Genomic DNA, 21,642 nt, shown 5'->3' with positions numbered 1-21,642 from the left:
CGTGTGTGTCAATGTGTGTGTGTGCGTGTGCACGCAAGCGCGCGCTTTAAACACTTTTTACTATATCGCCTTATACAGTGTACTGACGCACCGGAAGTCGTGTCCCCCCGCCCTTCACTCTCTCCAACTGCATGTAACTCATGACAACGAATCACGTGACTCGTAGTATGTATGCGTTAATCTAAGATTTAAAACCAGGAGATTAGCTGTTCAAACCACCACCTACATCGAATTATCCCAGCATTAAGAGTCATCTAATTACTCGTATCATTTGATGTCAATGTCGCAATAAAAATGTTTTAATTTATTTGGATTCAATCACTATTTTAAATGAGACCTGTCTCTGCCTACTGATTCTTTGCAGGAGTCCTTTTAGGAAGGGGCGGAGTTGCTGTCTCTGACGTCACCCAACGAGTGGTCACATGCTCCCACGGTCCAATCGGGTTTCCGAGGAGAGCCCATCGAGACCCCCGCAAAGTGAAGACGTACGCGCGGCAGCCACCACACACTCCAACCCCACCGTGCGTATTATCAATTACTGTTATTAATTTGCGAACGCTGAGCCATCTCGTCTGCCAGCATGTCTGTAGCGGGCCTCAAGAAGCAATTCCACAAAGCCACTCAGGTAAGTGAGGATGTCCTGCACAATGTCACGCTCTTTTTACTATGATTTAAAAATGTATTTTGATTTATTATTGATGTGTATAAGAGGGTGGAGGCTTTGCTGATGCTGCGGCACCTCACCTCGAATGTTTAATTGCATCGGAATTTTCAGCCTTTCCACCGCATATCAGCCTTCCATCCTACCCTTCAGATGACATTCTGCGTCACGTGACGTGGGCTTGGCGCGTTGAAACAGCCGATTAACGTTTTTTTTTTTCTGTCCTTATCCATTATTATTAGGGTGCACGCAGCGCACACACGCGCACACTCACTCTCCACGATGGGGGTGTTATGCAATCGTTAAGTGCGACTGTCCGGAAATCCTCTCCTCTCAGCTGCGGCACGACATGACCTGAGCGCCCTCTAAGCATTTTGGGCGAGGGACACTTAATTTGGTACACCTCCCGTATTCAGAGTAATTAATAGTATTAGTCGGGAATCCACTGCAGATCATCTTTACTCATATATGCATCAAGGCCCCCCTTTAGCCCCGGGAGACCAAAAAATCTTGAAGGCTTTTCTTCACCTGGATGGACCGTTGCCACCAGGGGCAGTATAATATGGACACAGATAAAATACGCGAAGAACATTGGCAACTATATGGCTGTAAAATTATTCATTATTCACCGCTCAGAATTTATATGCCAATAAGTATCGCTACATGGTCTGTCTGCATGTGTTGCTTCACCATTTGTGTTCAATTACCCTGTGCTTACTTCTGTGACACAGAAGCTGAATTCATTTGTCCACCTGTAGCGTTTTTCTTTGTGAATTAGTATTCAATTAGTGGACTTCTGAAAAACAAAGTTAATGTCGTTCTTAATGTGTAGTTTGACACTAAACTTCAAGCCCGGGGATGTCGACGACTATATTTCGAACAACTCTTAGGTCAAGGACCCACTTTACTTTAAAAAGGGTTTACCTAATTTTTTTTCTCCATTGCATCCATAATGAGGTCACCAAAACTATTAGATACACTGTACAGTGGATTTTCACACACTGGCGGTTCAGCAACCGCAGATTCAACTATTTGTGGATTACAGTATTTGTTTTTAATCTTTATATTTAAAGAAACTAATTGTATTCTTCTACAAGTGTGCATTTACACAAAGTCTGGAACATCAACGAACAATCTCAAGACACAATTTAGCTTCTTCCCGACATACAAAACTTGTATCGTAACATTTCATCAGTTCCATGACAACAATGTTTACGAACACATCAACCATGAGGAGACTTGCCAAAGGTCAGAGCTTAATTTCTACAATCAAGATCTTGTTGGCGCTCTTGTCTCGTTGTGAGTCATTGGTGTTGTCGTTTATTCCTCACTGAGAGGCTTGTATAGATGATTTAAACCAAATAGCACATAACATCGTTGCCGGAAGTGTTCAACAATCAAGTCAAGTCAACAGTATTTATAGAGCACTTTCAAACAGCCATCGCTGCATACAAAGTGCTGTACATGGAGCGATTTAACATGCACAATAAACAGTAAGACAAATCGGTAATAAAGGCGGTGGAAAACACCAAACAGTAAAATCAATGTGAGCTGTTCAATAGAAAGGTGAGGAAAAAAGGTGCTATTACCCGTGAATTTATTAGTCATCAGCTCATTTCACCACACTGGACCCAGATCAAGTGGTTGGAGTGTGATTGTTTTATTGTCGTCCATTGGCTGCGCTTCTCAAAAACTCATGTGCCAGAGTGAGAGTGTGTGCGTGTGCGTGTGCGTGTGTGTGTGTGTGTGCGAGTGCGTGCGTGCGTGCGTGTGTGTGCACCAGGCTGTAATTGTATGAGGCACTGAGTTTCAGCAATATACTTTTTATTCCCTGTCACACATTCGCCATGAAATCTTAATTAGTAAGTGTGCAGGGAAAGTCACATTTGAACATGATCTGACAAATGTTCAAAAAGTAATAAAGTAGGAATACAAAAATCCCCTAAGCACTCGTTAAGTGTAAAGACAAAGAGCATTTAAAATGATAGCAGGTTTGACTTCCAATTTGATGTCATTGGTTAATTCTGACCACAGCCCCGTTCCTGTTTATTGAGGGTGTGCACACTTGCGCAACTACATTGTCTGGGTTGTTTGATTTTACTTCCCCTCGTTAATCTATTCCACACCCCCCACTCTTATTCAGGTTTATCTGTCTGTCTATCTTGCTAGCGAGCAAGCTATCCACAGGCCGGGCTAGCTAGCTGGCTAGCTAGCTTTTCTTCCATCTGTCATCTATCCATGGATTTGCCTAGTGAACCCCAATTAGGCAAAAGACGCTCTTTGCACCTCCTGTCACGGCCCTGTAATCCAAAATCCAGACATAGACCCACACACACACACCCACACACAGACACACACACACACACACACACACACAAACGCACTGCACTCACAGGAGACCTGTCTGTGATGGTCACGAGATGAAGTAATACGTCGACAGGCTTAGGGGGATCAGATGCATATCTGCACTTATGGGTCATTACTCCATTGCCAGTGAATGTCATTTGATTTAAGACGGCATTTTCGTCCGTATTAATAGCAGTGATTGAGTGATTAATAGCGATGATTCATTTGTGCTTTATTGCATGTCGGCTAATCAAATGGCATGGCCGGCCGCTTTGTCGTCCCCATTCAGGTTGTTTTACCTTTCTGGCGCGGCTTTAGAGACGACAGCAGAAGTTGGTTGTGCATTAAACAACAAGCACCGATTGTTGGTAGTCATTTCATGACTTTTCCATCATAATTATCAGAGTTCAGTCCTCAAGCGTAAGGCCTCAGTTTTGCTCTTTCTTTGGTTTATTTCAAGAAGGAGCCAAATGCGGTGCTGCTGACGGTGCATACTGTATCTGCGCAGAAGCAGGTTCGATGATGATATGTGTGGAAGGGCGTGGCCCGGCGGAACTGCAGTCGGCCCATCTGCGCCACTGTGGGAGTGTATACAATTCACCTTGACTTCGTATGTCAATTCAAGCAGCTCCTCTCATTCGCTTTAAATGGGGCACGCTCACTCTCAATTGAAGACATGATGTGCATTTTCACTGCTCGAGCGTTGGTGAAGTAGATTTTTTTAACCCGCTTCTCTTATCAAAACACACCTGCAATTAAGGTGATTAAAGCAATGAAATAACTCAAACTAAAAATAAAAATTGTTTTGTTATTGATATAAAATAAAAGCGAAAATGCTAACTGAATCTACATCTGGCATTTATAAAACTAACTGAAGAAAGAAATCAATGTTCGACTGGCTTAGCGAGCAAGATGGCCGCCGGTAGCTTCACTGTTGATGTATTAGCGCATCACTTGTATTTAAAGCTTCCACTGCACCCACTGCGGCACATCTTGCAATCTGACCGATGAGAGCCACACAGAAATTGGCTTACGCCTCGCCGGGGACAGATGGCCCATCCGAAAAATGCTGCAGTGACCTTAGCACCGTGCGTCTGCTAGTCGCTAACTAGCTTGGTAGCTTTGCGTTAAGTCATGCTATAAGACTTAAGCGAGAAAAAAGACGTCTACTCTCAGGGACTCAAGGACATCACGGCCATTTTGCAAACGAAGCACGGTGTAGGAATAGAAAACTGCCGTCTTTTGAATTTTGCAGTCGTAGAAGTGAAGAAAAGTGTGTGTGAAAGATTCTGTTTTGCACCTATTGGTTAACTTTGCCTCATTGCAGAGCAAATGTTGCTCTCCTAGAGAACGCCTTAGTTCCTTCTCATGTGTGTGTGTGGGGGGGGGGGCGGGAGGTTGCATCGAGCTGCAGTTTTTCAGCGCAGTATGCAAGTGGAATCCGTTATTTTCCTCGGTGGACTATTGTGTGTGTGTGAGCGGCATACTAATACGCTCACTGTCAAGAAGTGTGTGTGTCCACTGTTGTGAAGGATGGCAATGCTTGCAGCCTTCCGTTCATCCATTAAGAGGGATTGTTTGGTAGGATGGAAGTGGAAGTGGAATAGTAGACAGGTAAATTGAGGTGATGGGGGGGGGGGCAGAAGGCAAGTGGGTGACTCATGCCGCCCGGATGCTCGGTGAGGAGCACTGCAGTACAGCGAAAAGTCCATCCAGCTGGGATGAGAGCAGATGGGGGGGGGGGGGGGGGGGTTCCCCCCTGAGGAGCTGGTGATGGAGTGATGGGGGATTCAATGAGGCTCTCTCTTGGCTGTGTATAATGGCATGCTTTTTACCAGTTTAAATCTTTCTGTTGTGCCGGCGCGTCACATTATCATCAACTGTGGGTCCGACGGTCACTGTTACTGTCAAAGTAAACATCCAACAAAGAGCAAACGCACAGCCTCTGCTACCTGTAATCAAAAAAATATATTTTTTTTTAATTGTATTGTATTATTGCAGCAGTCATTATCATCTTTAAATCAATAAATCATCCAATAACTAATCAAATATGCATAAAAGATTATGGCAGTCTGAAAGGTGTCTTTTTTAGAGCCTGCAGCACTTTTCTCACTGACTTTCTGATGTACCTTCTGGCGTGCTTGGAGGGAAAAAAGTTTCCATTTTGGCTTTTTTGACCATCACAGTAAAATCTTCACTTGAGTTGGACTTTTGACTTCGCACTCTGGTGCTTTTTTGGGGGCTTCCTTCTGCAGAGATGCGTCAGAGTCAGGCTTGTGATTTAAAGCCTCGTTTACGCATAGTGCTACTGTGACTGCTAACTGATCAATACTGCGCCACTTTGCGGCGCCGTTCTTCTGGGGTACTTAACTGTAGTATTGCTCTACTTGAAGAACAATAATCAAGATCAAACAACAATGACGGCTTCCACTTGCATTTAAAGCAAGTGTGGCAACCTAAGGCCCAGATTGAAATAAGGATGGGAAAAAAACACTAAAATTCCTCTCAATTTTCTTACATCAAACCAAAACGGAACATTTCCTGTGTTCTAAAGACTTTTTTTTGTGGGTCCGCCCATGAAAGACATGCCTACTCGCTTTCAGGTTGCTACGTAAAACAACTTCAACGGCTGTAGTTTCCACCAAAATGGAAATTTTTCACAGTTTTTTTTGGACAGGTCAGTTTTTGAAATACCGCCGGAAATGACCATTCCAAACCAACATGGCTGACTTTGTGTTCTTGAGACTTTTTTTGTGAGTCTACGCATGTCACGTACTACAGTGCCAACTCCAGTAAATGTCCCGTGTTAAGTGAAACACTCTTCCGGATCTAAATTTTGAATGAAAGCCAATGTTGCTCTGTTCTCGCTCTGTGCTTCATTCACTTGAGCCACTTCAATTGAAAAATTCTCTGCCCTCTCTTGAGGTTTTCTGTCTGCAATCGTCCAAATAATTTAAAAAGCCCCACGTACAAGGTCAGACGTCGCGTTCCCTGCCGTCATATTTGTTCCTGGGGAGGGGGGGGGGGGGGGGTTAATCACAGACGCACGCTGTCTGTAACGAGCTTATTTTTAGTGATGGGGAGTGTCGGTATGCTCACGTCATTTATTGAGCCTAAAGAAAATGACGCCTTGTTTGCAGGGTGACGAGGAAGTGAAGATGAGCCTTTCTCTGCTGTCCTTCTCTTCCTCCTCCTGCGCTGCATCAGTATTCAGGCCATGGCTGATGTTTTATTCAGTGCGTGGAACATTCCAAGGCATCCACTTCTGCATAGTAGAGTGCTTTTGAAGCTTGGGGCATTTTTGGCATGTGTTTGGGTCCACTTTGTTTCCTTAATTAACGACTATATGGCAGAAATGGAGAGAGTCGGTGGTAAATTGAATTACTCGTGGTGCTACTCACCATCACTCACCATCATGCGCTTGTTCTCATCTGATGAAAAGTCGAATGAAAATGGCTAGAAGAGGGGTGTCGAACTCATTTTTGTCATGGGCCACATTTCCCTTGGAGGGCCGTTATGACTGAAACTGTATTAAAAAAAAAGTCAATAACACCGGTTTATTCATCTATTGTTTAAGTTACTGTTATCAGAGGTTTGGTCACAAGAAAATGCTTACAACATGTCGCTTATTTATTAAATATGGGAATTTCACATTTCGGTCGAGATTTTAGTTAGCATCATGGAAATTGCCATGTTTGATTTGCCATCTGGGGCCACATAAAATAACGTGACGGGCCATGTCTTGCCCCCAGGTCTTGAGTTTGACACCTGTGGTGTAGAAATCAGCCTGACCATGACAACTTGTCAAAATGCACCCGTTTCTATCCATCTCAGGGGTTGCCCATTTTGCTCCTTTCTGTCGGCTGAAAATGATCTCACGGTTGCCCGCGAGGATGGCCGGCATGCGCTGAAAAGTTGTCATCCACGGGTTGTCGAGTGACCAGGCACTCCAGAAACTCAACTACAACAAAGAACTTTAAAATATGATTTTTCATAATGACCTGTTGTTGCCAGAGGACCTCAGGGGGCTTCCGAAGTTCCAGTGTGCCCTGAGGAACCCGAAAAATCAAGATTAAGTCCCCTGAGGTCAATGGTGTCATCAACCGAATTGAATGGAGGCCGCTTGTCACTTTCTTCAGGCCTCATTCGGTCGTCTTGATTGCATTGACTGAAGGGCACGACCGTAAATGGCGAGATGTGATTCTGCCCACGTGTTGTTTACAGCATCAGAGACCTTGCGGGTGCATATGGGCGAGATCAAAGTTGCTCAAGTAGAGGTCGGCCACTTGAAGGGTCATTTTGGAAGTTTCTTTGGGGGCCTCCAGAGAAGATGGATTTGTTATCCAATTACTACCAAATTTGAGCCACGTATACTACACGGATGAGTGATGCTAAATTGTGAAAGAGTTTTTGCAGGCGAAATTTGAAATTTGAAGAAATGACTTAGCTTAACGTGCCCGGAGTCAGTTTCAATGAAATTTGGTGGTCGTGTATTATGAATAAACCCATAAAAAAGTCTCAAGAAGCCATGCCCAAAAAGACACCGCAAGGCAGCCATTTTCTTTGGAAGCAGAATTTTCCGAGGCCCTTTAAAGACACACTTGCCTGAGAGAACTGTGAAGAAATTCTGTTTTTGAAAATGTAGCCCTCAAAGTCAGTTTTATTTAGCAAAATAAAATGTGGTCGGCATGTCTCTCACTAGTTTTGTCACTGCGTCTTGACAGAGCACGCTGGTAAAGTTCTGATATTTCGGCTCCAGAAAGTTCCTGTGTACTCTATAGAGTGATCCAAATAAAGACGAATAATTTTTTTGAAGGGGGGGGGGGGGGGGGGGTTGGCTGGCTGTTGCCTTTAACTTGTGCTAATATCAACAACGGACTTATTTTCGGAAGTGGCAGACTTAATTTCTCGTGTCAAATGTACAAGTGGCTACATTGGTTTGGTGTAACTAATGTTATGGATTGAAAGCGTGATTATTGTTATTATTTTTTGGAATACCTCAAAGTATCTTGAAACCATACGTACCACAAACCATGCCTACTGTAGCATCGCGCTGGGTCATTCACCAGCTATTGAATGAACCTAAAAGTTTGGACTTTGCCCATTATTTAACTCAAAAACTAAAAGCCTAATGCGAACAGGGAAGAAGGGTGAATGGGATCGGTAGAGAAATGTGATGGAGGAGGAAATGATGGGGAGAAGAGGGCCTCTTACTTCCAGGCAGCTGGAGCAGCAATTTCTCCTCTTTTCTTCTTTGTGGTGTCCAGCTGCAGATGTTTTGAGCCCAACTGCAACTAAATATGGCAAACCACTTTGAACTCAAACAGCCAAGATACTCTCTTCCCTTACAAAAGTGAAACAGAATCATTCAAGAATGCTGAATTCTTTTTTTTAATGGTTCATAGATGATGACAGGAATGTACCATTTTTGACTTTGGGGGAGGGAGAATGCTTAAATTGTGATTCAAAAAGTGCAGAGACAAAATATTTCATCCGACAGAAACTTGCTGTGCCTCTATTTTATTCACGGGTGGCCAAACTTTTGCGCTCAAGGGCCACATTGGGTTTTCAAAGTGGACAGATGGGTCAGGTCATGCGTAGGTTATGTTAAAAAAAAAATTGTCACGTGTAAAATAGTTTCAACCCCCCTATATTGTTTTTTGAGGGGGGAGATTAGTGACAAATAATTCATTATCAATAATTGACTAATTATTTCGTGAAATTGTAAAAGTCGTCATATGAATGTACAAATAAAAATATGCATATGTAAAATTGATGACTTTACTATTTTAGCATTTACAGTAAATAAAACGTTTTTTCATTTGACAAAACATTACGTGTATCTAAATTGGTTTGACAAATGCGACAGGACTCTGAATAATAAAAACCATCAGACCTTTGTTGCTTGCGTGCAAAACATTTGCCCCGCCCCTCATTTGTTGTCCCATGAAAACGGCCCAAAACTCCAATCTGGTTTTTTTTTTGCACTTTTTGAAAGTGCAAAAAAAAAAAAAAAAAACATGATGGCATTTGTTCTGCCACGTGCCCACCATGACATTCGCCCTCCCCAGCGCACAGCAGCCCTCAGACTGGATGATTCCGCCGGGATTATTCCGTCATTAATCCGAGCGTGGTGATTTCACATCCTATTGACTGAGAATCAGTCTGGCCTTAATCTTTAGGAAACGTGCGCGCGTGGCTGCGCCCACTTTGTCATGTGGCGGACGGAATGCATCGGATTTGAAGACGGCGCTCAATCATAACATAACCGTCATTGTGATTTACAAGACTTAACAGCGAGGGATGAGCGTTGTGCTGCTGACGCGCCAGACTCACTTCATGTCCTCATTTTTCGTTTTAGCACACCCACATCACACCCGCGCATTAACTCCTTCACAGCCAGCTGGTGACAGAGTTCTCGACGATCAGCCGCGGGCCACTGGCCACCGTTTTCTGGCATCGGTCACGTGACGTTCACAACGCGAGCCCAAAGGCACCTGAAGTGGGCGATATTGATCAAAATGGTGACCCGCTGCTGAATACGTGATACAAAGCCAACATGAAGCACACAAAACACCACAGAGGCGTTTTCAGATTTGACCTCTTTTATTAGGTCACCAGACTCCGGGATGCATCGCTCTTTATTTTTTTTGCCAAAGGATCGTTGCGGTATGATCGAACGTCTGCACTGAAGAAGAATCTGTTTTTCTGTCTTTATTGATCTGAGGATGAACGCATGACTGCATGGCTCTCTTGAAGACAATTTATCCTCATCAGGCATGAAAATGAATCTTTCTAAAACGCCATCTTGGCGGCTTCACTCTGCTCCGAAGTCACAGTCAGCCCCGTTTTTGCTTGGTTTAGTTTCGTCTTCCTGGTTGGTTCAGGCGTCGATTTCTCTTGTGCGCTTTGCATCTTTTGGCATCGTGACTGTCCTGTTAAATAACGTGAAGGGCTGATCGCCGCCGTCACTAGCGTGGACCAGTAGGAATTTTACGCATTCAGAACTTCAGTGTTTCCACAATAAGTCCCCATATGCTGGACAGGTGGGCATTTATTTACTCAACTGAATATCCGACATACAGAATCTATTTTTGTCTTTATGATACGACAAAAGATTTTGTGTTCCGAATTGTATATATTTAATTATAAAATCATCATCGCCATTATGCGTCCCGTCCACTCAAACAAGCACACGTCGGATGGCAGCTGGTTGCCTCCCCCGCCGACGTAGCGCCACGGGGACGCCGTCGGAGCGTGTGCTCGGCTACGAGGCGGCGTTCTCACGACTGCTGTTACATAAGAGAAGGCTTTGGAGTCACGCGACAAACGCGCTGTAAGCGCGGAGCTCAGGCACTGCGGACACCGGGACGAGGCGTTGATGTGACGGTGGAAATATTAAATCGTAGTGTTGATTTGAGATGAAAAGTAACCTTTTGTCTTCATCTATCTTTTCCATTGTTTTTTTTTTTTTTTTTTGCCTAAAATGTGTGACAACGAGTCTGTGATTTGGTTGAAAGCTTTCATGCACCCTCTGTAACCTGATAACATAACAAGCTGTCCACTGTAGTGACAAGTGGCTTTCCCTTGATTCTATCAAACTGGAAGAAGCAAACAAATAGTCTTTGCTCCCGTCTGTTGTCAGCGTCTTCATTTTGGGAGTAAGAGTTAGGTTAGCCCTCTAGGTTCCAGTGGACGCTAATACGGTCTGGTGTTTGGCAAACGGGAGATTGAGCACGTTGCGGCATGTACGTCTGCTGTCTTGCCCGGCCAAAGACGCTTGAGCGGCCATTGAAATTTCGCATGATTATTATTTATTTATTTATTTATTTTGCGAATGTCTTATTTCATTAGAAAATTGTTGGACACGCTCTCCAAACAACCGGTTATTATATCACGTCAGTGTCATTTAAAACATCAAAAGTTGTTTTAAGATGGTTCGGAAGGACTGCCTGTTTTCTTCCAGCAGCCACCTGTCCCTCAGAATAACCTCGCTAATCACTCTTGTCGTTTTTAATCGGGCTCTTCCACACCGTGCGTGTATTTAAAGGTAGGAAGCCTCCTATTAGAGCTCTGAGCAGGAAGGGGAGGGCGAGAGCGAATGGGGGTGGGGCAAGTTGAGCGGCGTGCAGACTCACATTGGGAGCCATGTGAGCCACGCCAATGCTTAGAAAATGGTCTCCGTATGGTCAAAAAAAAAAAAAGAGGACAGGAGGAGGCATTATGTGCTTGAACAAAACCCGAAGTCGGTCCTGAAGTTTCTTCAAACTGTTGGGTCCAATCAAAAATAACTTGGGTCAAAAATGGACTGACCACTGAAGTTTTGTACAAAATAGGTTGTTTTGCCGGTATAAAAAGCAGGATTAAAAGAGGATTTGCCGTTCGATAATATTCAGCACTAAACCAGAATGATTTTGAAATACGTCCTATTTTTATTCTTCTTTCAAATGTGCATTATCAAACAAGATAGTGTGCCGCCAGCTAGTGGCCGACAGTGTAATTACACTAAAACAAAATGGGAGGCATAGCGTAAGAGTGTTCTTAATGGTACCCTTCAAAAATCCATGAAATAGAACCGCAGAGGCGCAACCCCCGACATTGCGATGGACTGCGGTTCACCGATTAAAAACTATCGTTCAAAAAAAAAATCCTAAAAGGTGTCTAACATTGTTGGACTATTGGGAAAAGTGGGATTCGTGGTGTAAGCACAGTAAGAACACACAAAATTTGAATCATCGACAAAATAGCCGGTTGCCCTTGTTCTCTTCCCAGGCATACACGGATCATTGCGTCACGTGTCCTGTGGGCTTTGTCTTTTGTGAGCGAGCGGCACACAGCGTTGGCTGACGATGCGAGCGATTCTGTGCGAGGAAAGGCGGCAAGGTCGCCCGCTTGCTCGCCCGCCTGCCCGCAGCGCTCCCTCTCCACATTTAGACCACATTTAATCCAATCTGATTGGGTGGCGTGGGTGCCAGGTGCAGAGATGTGGCGCCCGGAGATTTTCCCTTGCCGCAAAAACTTTGGGAGGATGAATTTGATGATGCCAACTTCAGCTGAAAAAGAAAAATCCAAATGAGTTACATCCGTGATTTTTAAAGTGGGGTTGGGGGTTTGGAGGGGGCAGCGGCCCCCCCAAGCATCCACCTGAGGGAAGACATCCAAAGCCACACTGACTCAGAGAACATTTCTTACAAATTTGTTGCCTTCATATGTAATGGCTGATGCTATTTTTCACCGAAAACTGGAACAAATACTGCTTTTATTCGTGGATATATCTTCATAATTTCATTCCATTTTTTTTTTTTTTTTGGTTTGGTTTTGTTTTTGTTGAGCGCCCTTTCTAAAGACTGAGTACCGATCATGATGTCTTACTGATTATAAACACTGAGACAGGATAATGAGCCCTCTCTTTATTTGTCAAAGTCTTCAGCCGCTCTTACTCGCCGCAATTGCGTTCCCGTCGTACGTCTCAATGGAGCCGCTTTTACCGCTTGATGTCACGCTCATTTTGTCCCTTCTCATTAAATCCGTCCAAAGGTGCACCACTTATGCAAATCTGATATTCGGCAGCTTGAGTGGTGATTTACAGACCGACCGGTCTTGCGTTCGCACGAAGCGACATTGTCGCAATTATCGTGTATACCAGACAAGCCAGCCCGGCGCGGGGCAGATAACGGTCTCCACGGCAACCAGCGTGGATGGGAGAAGTCGTCGTGATGCGCGAATGGCTGGAGACTTGAGCGTGAGTGCGTGTGCGCATGTATGCGTGTGCGTGCGTGCGGCTTTTGCTGAAACGACTCATAGACAGACAAATCCTCGAGAAGTCTTACGCCGCCTAAACTGCCGTCACAGGGTTAACATGATAACCTCACCATCCATTCTCCGATCTGCACGAATCACCTTCTTGCCTCATGCACACGCCCAGCCACTTACAACAAGATACACTTGGTGACATTCACGTCAAGAGACGCGATTGAAAAATTGTGCTTTTGACCAATTAAGAACGCCCGTTTGTGTGTCCTCATTGTGTCAGATCACTGCTCCCTGCAGGTGACTGCCAGCATCGAGCCCCGGTTTCGGAGGCAGGAAGAAGAATGATTGACAGTGAGACCTTTTTGTGTGTGTGTGTGTGTGTGTGTGTGTGTGTGTGTGTGTGTGTGAGATCACGTCATAGAGGAAATTCACATTTCATAACTCATCTGTCCTAGCCTTAAATCATATTTTTAGACCGGCTTGATTTTCTCCCCCATCTTTTGGCACAAACTGGCGAGAAAAAAAATGATGTTGATTAATAGTTATGCAAAAAAAAAAGAAAAACTAGAAGAGGTGAACACAAAAGGTCAGTTCAAGAACATTACATTGGTACCACAACTTTGAAGTGATCCAATTTGTGAATTTTTCCCGATATGGGCCATATGACTTGGTGAGTGCGAAATGCCGGTCGTCAAGCAGCCAAAAGTGAACCTTTTTTTATTTTTATTAAAGAGTCTGCGTGCTTCCTTCAAGCTTTTTCTTGCCAAGTTCAAGTTCAAGCAGACAAAAATAGAGAAATGGGCCGGGTAAGGAAAATAGCATTGGTGCTTCAACACATGGAGACAGACAATATACATACGTGGACAAAAACGATGGGACCCCCAAATAAGATATAACTTAACGTTTCCATGACTGCACCTGCACATCTCATTCAGAACATGTAGACGCGTAACCTCGATGCATATGTTGCGTGTTTCCTTATCCAGAAAGTGAGTGAGAAAGTGGGCGGAGCCGAGGGAACCAAGCTCGATGAGGACTTCACCGAAATGGAAAAGGCGAGACGAAACACCGTCAATCAGTGCATTAACATGACGTGTATCAAAAATGTTTATGACAATTTTGTCGCGCTTTCCCACTTTTGCAGAAGGTGGACACAACCACCCGGGCGGTCATCGATATCATGACCAAGACGACCGAGTATCTGCAGCCCAATCCAGGTGACATGGCTCAGGGGCTCTCATCACTTCTTTTTTGAAGCGTTAAGAGTTTTGTGTTTTATGGCATTTAAAAAAAAGAAGAAAATGATTACAACTTAAATCCTGCGCTGTTTTGCCATCCTGGTTAAAATCACCCCAAATGTCCACTTCAAACCATAATAGCAGATTTCCTTTTCATGTCAGGCATTTCTTCTTGAGACTTTTTTGTGGGTCTACTCATGATACACACGTCAGCTAAATTTCATGTTAAAAAGTGAAAGTGGCTGCAGGGGCTGCTGAATTTTCAGATGAATCCTGTCAAACAAATTGTTCACAGGAAGGTGTTTGCAACCATTGATAAGTTTTAGATGACTTTTTTGAAATGGGAGAAAGCTAAAAATTTTGCCATTTTACCTTGTTCGCCGTCTTTCGAGCAGATGTGGTTAAAATCCAGTTAATATCCAACAAAATCGCGAGGTCAAGTTAATTTTGGAAGGACCGCTGGCAATGGTCTACTCTGTCTTTTCAGGTTTGAGTTCTCAATGCTTTTTTTTGTGGGTCTTTCACGATAACCCTGCCGAACAAATTTCATGTGACTGCAAAAATTTCATATGACCGCAATATCTTGTCACCCGAGGATAAATATGCTTTCGAAATTGCGTGGACGATTGATTAATGTGTGCTCAAGCATTGACGATCTTGATCATTAAAACTTCAGAGCAATAAAATGGATGTTTTGTAGCCACCAGAGCCAAGATGAGCATGATGAACTCCATGTCACGCATGCGTGGTCAGGAGAAGGGACCCGGATACACCCAGACAGAAGCCATCCTGGGAGAGTCCATGCAGCGCTTCGGTCGCGAGCTCGGCGAGGAATCCAATTTCGGTGAGTGGCCGAGAGCATTTTTTTTTCACAATTTCCGACAAAGTGGGACGTTCGATAAATAATTTTGTCAGTCATTAATGATGATACAAAGATGTATAATAATACAATGGGCCCAAGCTAACTTGCAGGGTAGAGGGACCACAGATGTATTTTTAAACTGTCCGAGGAGCTTTATTTCGACAAAGGTGGGATTTGCCGCCATCTTGTGACATTTTAGATGTCGTCGATTTATGCTGCCATCTTTGGGGGTTTTTGCGGGGAGGAGGCTGGGGAGGGGGGTGTCAGTTACAGTTTACCTCGCTAACAATTGTCACCCTTCAACGTTTGTAATAGCCTACACTATTTTTCTACAAACTATTAGGCTAGGCTATGGCCTGACTAAATGAAGCTCCTCATTCACTTCAACATAGTTGCTTTCATATTATGGCATATTAATTGGAGTTTAGTACCGGCAGATTCACATTTTGACAATTTTGAGGTTTTTTGGGGGGCGCGGTCAATTTTACTTTTCATTAAGAAATTTTGGGGGAAAGTTTTCATTCCCCACCCGTTGTCTTCAATCAATTTTTCTTGAAAAGTGTATTCTTTTTTTGAAGATTTTTTGGTGGGGTAGTTGGTTAAAAAAAAAAAAAAAAAGATCAAATACAATATTTGAAAGTTACCCTTACGGTGCTGTTGTCGATCCCACTGAGGTTCGCGCCGCTTTGTGTTCCTCAGGCCTGGCTCTGATCGACGCCGGGGAGTGCATGCGTGAGCTGGCAGAGGTTAAGGACGCCCTGGACATGGAAGTCAAGCAGAACTTCATCGACCCGCTGCAGAACCTTCACGAGAAAGACCTCAAGGAGATCCAGGTTGATTGTTTTTTTTTGTAACTAGGCCAAGAGATGACGTCGAGGATCTACGCGCAACTGTTGAACGCCTTCTTCGGTGTCTCACAGCATCACCTGAAGAAGATGGAAGGCCGGCGTCTGGACTTTGACTACAAGAAGAAGAGGCAGGGCAAAGTGACAGACGAAGAGCTCAAGCAAGCGCTGGAGAAGTTCGACGAGTCCAAGGACATCGCCGAGCTCAGTATGTTCAACCTGCTGGAGAGCGATGTAAGCGTGAGCCCGCAAAATTGAAACGTAGGGTGTTTGGTTTGAAAATGTTGCAGAACTTGAAGTGGCTAAACATTTTCTGTAGACGTAAAAAACGAGTTATGGGTGTCATAAATCAACCCGAAACTTTTTGCATCCGCAGATCGAGCAAGTGAGCCAGCTGGCGGCGTTGGTCCACGCTCAGGTGGAATATCACAGCCGGGCGGCCGAGATCCTCACGCAGCTGTGCAGCAAGATTGACGAACGGTCGGTGCTTCTCTTAGCGTCCCCTCCATGCTCTACAAAACCGAGATTAAATAGCGTTATTCTCATATCGACAATTTCTCAGTCATTTTTTAGCTTCAAACGTCACAAGAGCTTTATTTTAGAACTTGCGACCAGCTGTTCTTGTGTCTTTGGGTGTCCAGGATAAAGGATTGTTCCCACAAGCCCCGGAAAGAGTACACCCCCAAGCCTCGCACCACTCTGGACTTCTCCTCCATCAGTGAGAACCACAACGGAGGCATACACAGTGCTCGTTCTCCGGGTAAGTGCGGACCCAAGAACCTCGTAAAAACTTGTCCAAGAATAGGCACGAATGTTCCATTCGGAAAAAGGATTTCTGGACATGTTTTGGTATCGCATCGGAGGTACTCCAATTTATAAATTGGTTATTGACTGCGTTATTAGTGCTTAATAAAGCCTTAATAAACTAATGTGAGGCAACTCACCAACCAAATGTGAGCCCATTTATAATTGCAAAGTGAAATGCTCTATGGATAAATGTGCATTGAGGCTTTTATAAAGGGTTCATTACACTATTATTACCCTATTTATACTTTCAACAGGGCATCCCTTATTATGATTATCAGCTGGTTATTAATGCCTACCACTTGCCAAGCAGTGTGTTCACATTTAGTGTTATATTACTTGTGTATATTAGTCAATTGTTTATTAAGGCATTATTACATTGTTATTAACCTATTTATAAGCCCTCCCTTATTTTCAAGTGGCATCCACATTTGACTTGTGTGTTAATTTATTTAGCTGTCAATTCTCAAAAATGAGCTACTTAAAAAAAAATAAAAATAAAAAATCAGTTGGCATATTAGCTTGCAGCTACAGTTTGGGAGTTCACAGCAAAACGTTCAGGTCATCTGCACACAAATACCGGTTGGGCCATTTTTATTTGTGTATTTTTTCAATCAAAATAACAACAGTACTGCACATATGTTGTTTGTTTCCTGCTTTCATGCCAACTGCAACCAACGGCATTTGTATTTTATAATAACATTGCGACACAATGCAACTCGTTTTTAATCGCTAATGTAATGCTAAAATTAGAGATGAAATAAACTTGTACAAACATCCAAATTCAAGTTAAAGTTGGACCAATGTAAGTTTTTTTCACGATTTGTGTGGACTTAGCCTCAAGATGCACTTTTCAAATTTTCCAATGGTTTTTTTTCACCTCCCCAACCCACAAATAAACGCAACTGTGCTGCTCTTCTCTTTTTTTTCAATATTTTTTTTTTGGGGGGGGGGCACTCGTGCAGGGGCGAGGTCGCCAGGTGAGCCTTCCTCGGCCGTCCACTTGCGTCATTTGAGCCCGGCCCTCATCCGCTCCAACTGACTTGCTTTCTTTCCCCCCCCCTCCCTCTTTCCCCTCTTTGCCGGCCGCCACTTGCCGTTGGCAGCCCGGTCTCCAGGTGAGACAAAACAGAAGGTTGCGCACGCCTCATCATCTCCTCCATCGTTGCCTCACCTTTTGTGTTCCGAGAGCCAGCGCCCCGTCCCCAACGTTTCCTCTTTCGGCTCACTGACGTTCATTCTTTCCACCCATCTCTCCATCCCTCTACAATTGCTTCTGCTAAAATATTTTTTTGTTGTCTTTTCCTTTTCCCCTCCACAGCAAGATCTCCAGGTGAGCACCAGTGACTCGTCCGTTAATGTTTCCTCTTTGAACTCAGTGGAGGCTCCTCTCTGTCCGCGGTCCAGCCTCGTCCAAGCCGACTTGATTTTTCTTTGCTTGTCTGTCTAACCCTTTTGTTTTTCCCTTCTTTCTTATTTTGTGTGGTTGGTCGAGTTTGACATTCAAGGAAACACACAAAGAGCCTCTTTTGTAAAAAAAAAAAATAATAATTTTAAAGAGATTTGAAAAAGTTGAAATCATTTATTATTGTTAGTCATTTTTTGTGTTGGTCATTCTCATTTTTATCAAATATTTTCAATATTTTTATTTGAATTTTATTTTCAGGAATATACTAATCACAGTTGAAATAATGTTTTTTAAATTATGTCATTACAAAATATTTTATGTAGCTTTCAAAATAATGACGCATAGTGCAAAATGATTTTCTTATTCATTTTATACTTATTTTCAAAATGTTTTTTCTTTTTCCATTTTTATAGGACCCTAAATGCATGGCTATAGTCAGTAAATTACAAAAACGAGTCACTTGTTTGTCTGCGGCACTCTGAAGTTGGCCCAAATTCTACAGCCGAGTTGCTGCCCCTGCATTCAAAATCATTTTTCTCAGTCATAAAATGTGAGCTCATGTAAATTTGGTTAGTTCAGTTTTATTTTATGAATTTAATGGGGTGGTATTTGTTTTTTGAGTTAGATTTACATTTGTAATTTAATTTCAAGCCTTCGATGAATAATAATTGTTCGATTTTGTTTTTCTGTACTGATTTATTTATTGTGTCATGTTTATTTCAACTTACTCTTTTGAGTCATTCTGTTTTATTTTATTTTGGACATGAGTCCTGTTTTCTGTTTACCCCACCCCCCCACCCCTTCATTCCTTCTTGTTCACTGTTATATTTCACTTTTCCCAATTTTGATTTTCCTTCACTAAACCGTGCTATCGGTTAGCAGCTCCGCTTGTGATGACCCAAAATGTCAAACTGCACTTTTCCTGAACCGCCACGTGTCTCCTCCTAACAGTGAAAATCTTGTTTGGCATCTTTTCTTCTTTTCTTTCTCTGTCTTTTTCTTGGGCTCTGCGGCACATCCTGTTTCCTCTCTTTCTGCCTTCAGCTCGGTCACCAGGTGAGCGGCACCAATCGGTCCAGCAACTTTCTTTTTATTTATTACTAATATACTGGGATGTTAGTTGTAGTTTTGGAAAGATTGGGTTGCTTTTACCCAAAGTTGGCTTCATGACTTGGATTTGGCTGGGCTGAAGCTGGTCGCACTTTTTGATCAGCAAATTTTTGCTTCTTGGCAGTAAAATGTTGTTTTCAAACCACACTCTAAAAAACAAACATTTGGGTCAAAAATAACACAATTATGGGTCCAAAATGAACCGACTTGTGTCAATTTGACCCAACTTCCTTAAAAAAAAAAAGTTTGATGAAATGGATATGACCCACATACTGTAACCTTCCCATTTAAGGTGGCTGTCAAACAGCCCATGTTGATTTGTTATGACCAATAAAACCCAAATATTAGGGTGTGTTTAGGGGTTATTCATCTGACCCCAAAGGTTGGGTCCCAAAATTGACCCCTAACTGGGTTATTTCTGGCCCCACGGTTTTGAGAGTACACAGCTATGCAGATAACCTGGTCCACCGTGTCTTGGTTAGCTTTCATTCATCAGTGTTGGTCGTTTTTGCAAATCGTGACCCAATGTGCTGGGTCAAATCCTAAACCCAATGCGTTGCACTCAAAAAACAGTTGGGTCAAAAATAACCCCAATTTGGGTCAGAAATTGACCAACCGACTGCTTGGGTCATTTTGATCTAACTTTATAAAATGTTAATGTATTGGATTGTTTTTGTACAAACAACCATTTTTGGCCCAAATTAGGTTTTACTTTTGACCCAGTTCTTTGTTGAGTGTGTGTCTAAATAATCCAGCATTGGCTCAGTCTCTCTTGGACTCTGCAAACGGTTAGAACTGGTTGACAAATTGTATTTATTTTTTTCCCAGCCCCCATGGACCAGCCATGCTGCCGCGCCCTCTACGACTTTGACCCGGAGAACGAAGGCGAGCTGGGCTTCAAGGAGGGCGACATCATCACCCTGACCAACAAGATCGACGAGAACTGGTACGAGGGGATGCTGCACGGCAACTCGGGCTTCTTCCCGATGAACTACGTGGACATCTTGGTGCCCCTGCCGCACTAGAGCGCCACCTGCCGCTCGTGACGCAAATGCAGTAAAACGGCCGCTTAAGAAATCAGCAAATAAAACATCTATCCCCCCCAAACCTCCTGAAACAAACGTGCATTCCCGATTGAGCCCAACCTAAGCAGCCCGATCTGCTGCTTGCAACAATAAAGCAATGAGCAGCCGGTGCATAGTTTCAACTCTGCCTCCGCGTGCTAGTTCCAACCCAGACCGCCCCTGATGTCATCATTCCCACTCCACCATCCCACTTGATGTCCGTCGCTGTACTTTGTGAACGTCCGTTGTGGTAGATTAAACACATGATGTTTGTTAGCGATCAAACGTTAGAGCCCAAGAAAGTGTTCGTAAACCTATTTGACGTTCTTCGTCGTTTTATTTATTTATTTATTTATTTATCGGCACGCTGGGGAAATGATAACGTTGGGTTTGCGATCCCTTTCTTTGGAGTTTTTACGTTTGTAACTATTCAGAATTTGGGTTTGCAGTCACCTCAGCATATTGTGTGAAGTGGGGGTTCAGATACCAAATTAGCAAAAGTTAACGATCAGTCTTTTTTTCTGAATTTTTATTTTTGCATGTGTGGGGGAACAGTGTCTTGTGTGTGTGTGAAATTCCACGTCTGAGCCAGTGATCAGTAAAGCGATCACTTGATTTTTCCCGAAAATTGCAACTTGTGAGGTAACATGAGAAAACATCGTTGAGATCAAGTTTTTTTGTATTGTTCTCAAAAAAAAAAAAAAACATAACGTTTGTTAAATAGCTATAAAAAACATGCTCCATCCTTTTTTCTTTTTTTTTTTACAAAATATTTTACATCACCGTTGTCTCGACACCAAAAACAAAAAGTTAATGTTGGATTTTTCAGTCTCCAATTTTTGGGGTGTTTTTATTATTTGACGTGTGAAGAAGGGTTCAGAAGCGCATCCGCCCACCGTTGAGTGAAATTCCATACTAAGTAAAGTGATGACATGACTTTAACAATAAAAAGATGCAATGTCACTGAAGAATTTCCTCAAAAAAATCTTAGATGACACAAAACAACATCCTCGATAAATGTTTCCAGCATGGTGTTAAATGAGGTTCAGGCACCAAAATTAACGAACGAAAAGTCAGCAATGGATTTACAATGTTCAGTTTTTCACATTTTAATTTTTGCTCGTGTTGGGATCGGGGAATTCTGAAGCGTGTCACACGCGTGTGACATTTCACGACCGAGCCAGTGATGAGTGATTTTTACGTTGATTTTTAAAAGTGACGTATCGTAAGAAAATCGAAATTGTATCCACCAGCGTGTGACGTCGCTCATCCAAGATTTACAAAAAAAAACCTACGCTGTGATGTAACACGAAAAAAAAAATTGTGTGCAAATTATAGGTCACAAAAATACATTTTCTCGCCATTTCTATCAAATAATCACCTCCATATTTGTTAGAAAAAGGAGATGTAAGCAAGTTGGGGGTTTTTTTTGTTTCTAATGACGGATCGACATGTGTTGTCAGCGTATTTTTTTCGCAATATTTTGTATTTCTCAAGCCCAAATTATTGCTATTTTTATTTTGAAATGACTTTGCGAAAAAAAGCACGTGG

General features: G+C 43.0%; 2 protein-coding genes across 4 annotated transcripts in view; both read left to right on the top strand.

Moving 5' to 3' along the window:
- Positions 1-21,642, top strand: part of pkd2 (polycystic kidney disease 2) — a 178,287-nt gene that overhangs the window by 27,361 nt on the left and 129,284 nt on the right. The gene's annotated exons all lie outside the window — the stretch shown is intronic.
- Positions 412-20,591, top strand: sh3gl2a (SH3 domain containing GRB2 like 2a, endophilin A1). 3 transcript variants are annotated; one of them, XM_052083692.1, is made up of 13 exons: positions 429-625; positions 13,747-13,815; positions 13,905-13,977; positions 14,699-14,842; positions 15,560-15,693; positions 15,781-15,939; positions 16,082-16,185; positions 16,347-16,465; positions 17,475-17,489; positions 17,616-17,627; positions 17,831-17,842; positions 18,962-18,973; positions 19,856-20,591. In XM_052083692.1, the coding sequence occupies exons 1-13, from the start codon at positions 581-583 to the stop codon at positions 20,050-20,052; spliced, it is 1,095 nt and encodes a 364-aa protein (XP_051939652.1). In that variant the 5' UTR covers positions 429-580; the 3' UTR covers positions 20,053-20,591. The 3 variants fall into 3 exon arrangements, with proteins under 3 accessions (XP_051939650.1, XP_051939652.1, XP_051939651.1); XM_052083690.1 differs by lacking the exons at positions 18,962-18,973; positions 19,856-20,591 and having other exon boundaries at positions 412-625; positions 17,616-18,060; XM_052083691.1 differs by lacking the exons at positions 17,475-17,489; positions 17,616-17,627; positions 17,831-17,842; positions 18,962-18,973 and having other exon boundaries at positions 430-625.

The sequence above is a fragment of the Hippocampus zosterae genome, chromosome 13 (assembly GCF_025434085.1).
Source record: "Hippocampus zosterae strain Florida chromosome 13, ASM2543408v3, whole genome shotgun sequence".
Classification (NCBI taxonomy): domain Eukaryota; kingdom Metazoa; phylum Chordata; class Actinopteri; order Syngnathiformes; family Syngnathidae; genus Hippocampus; species Hippocampus zosterae.
The sequence above is the reverse complement of the archived record's forward strand: the minus strand, read 5'-3'. Positions and strand labels throughout refer to the sequence as shown.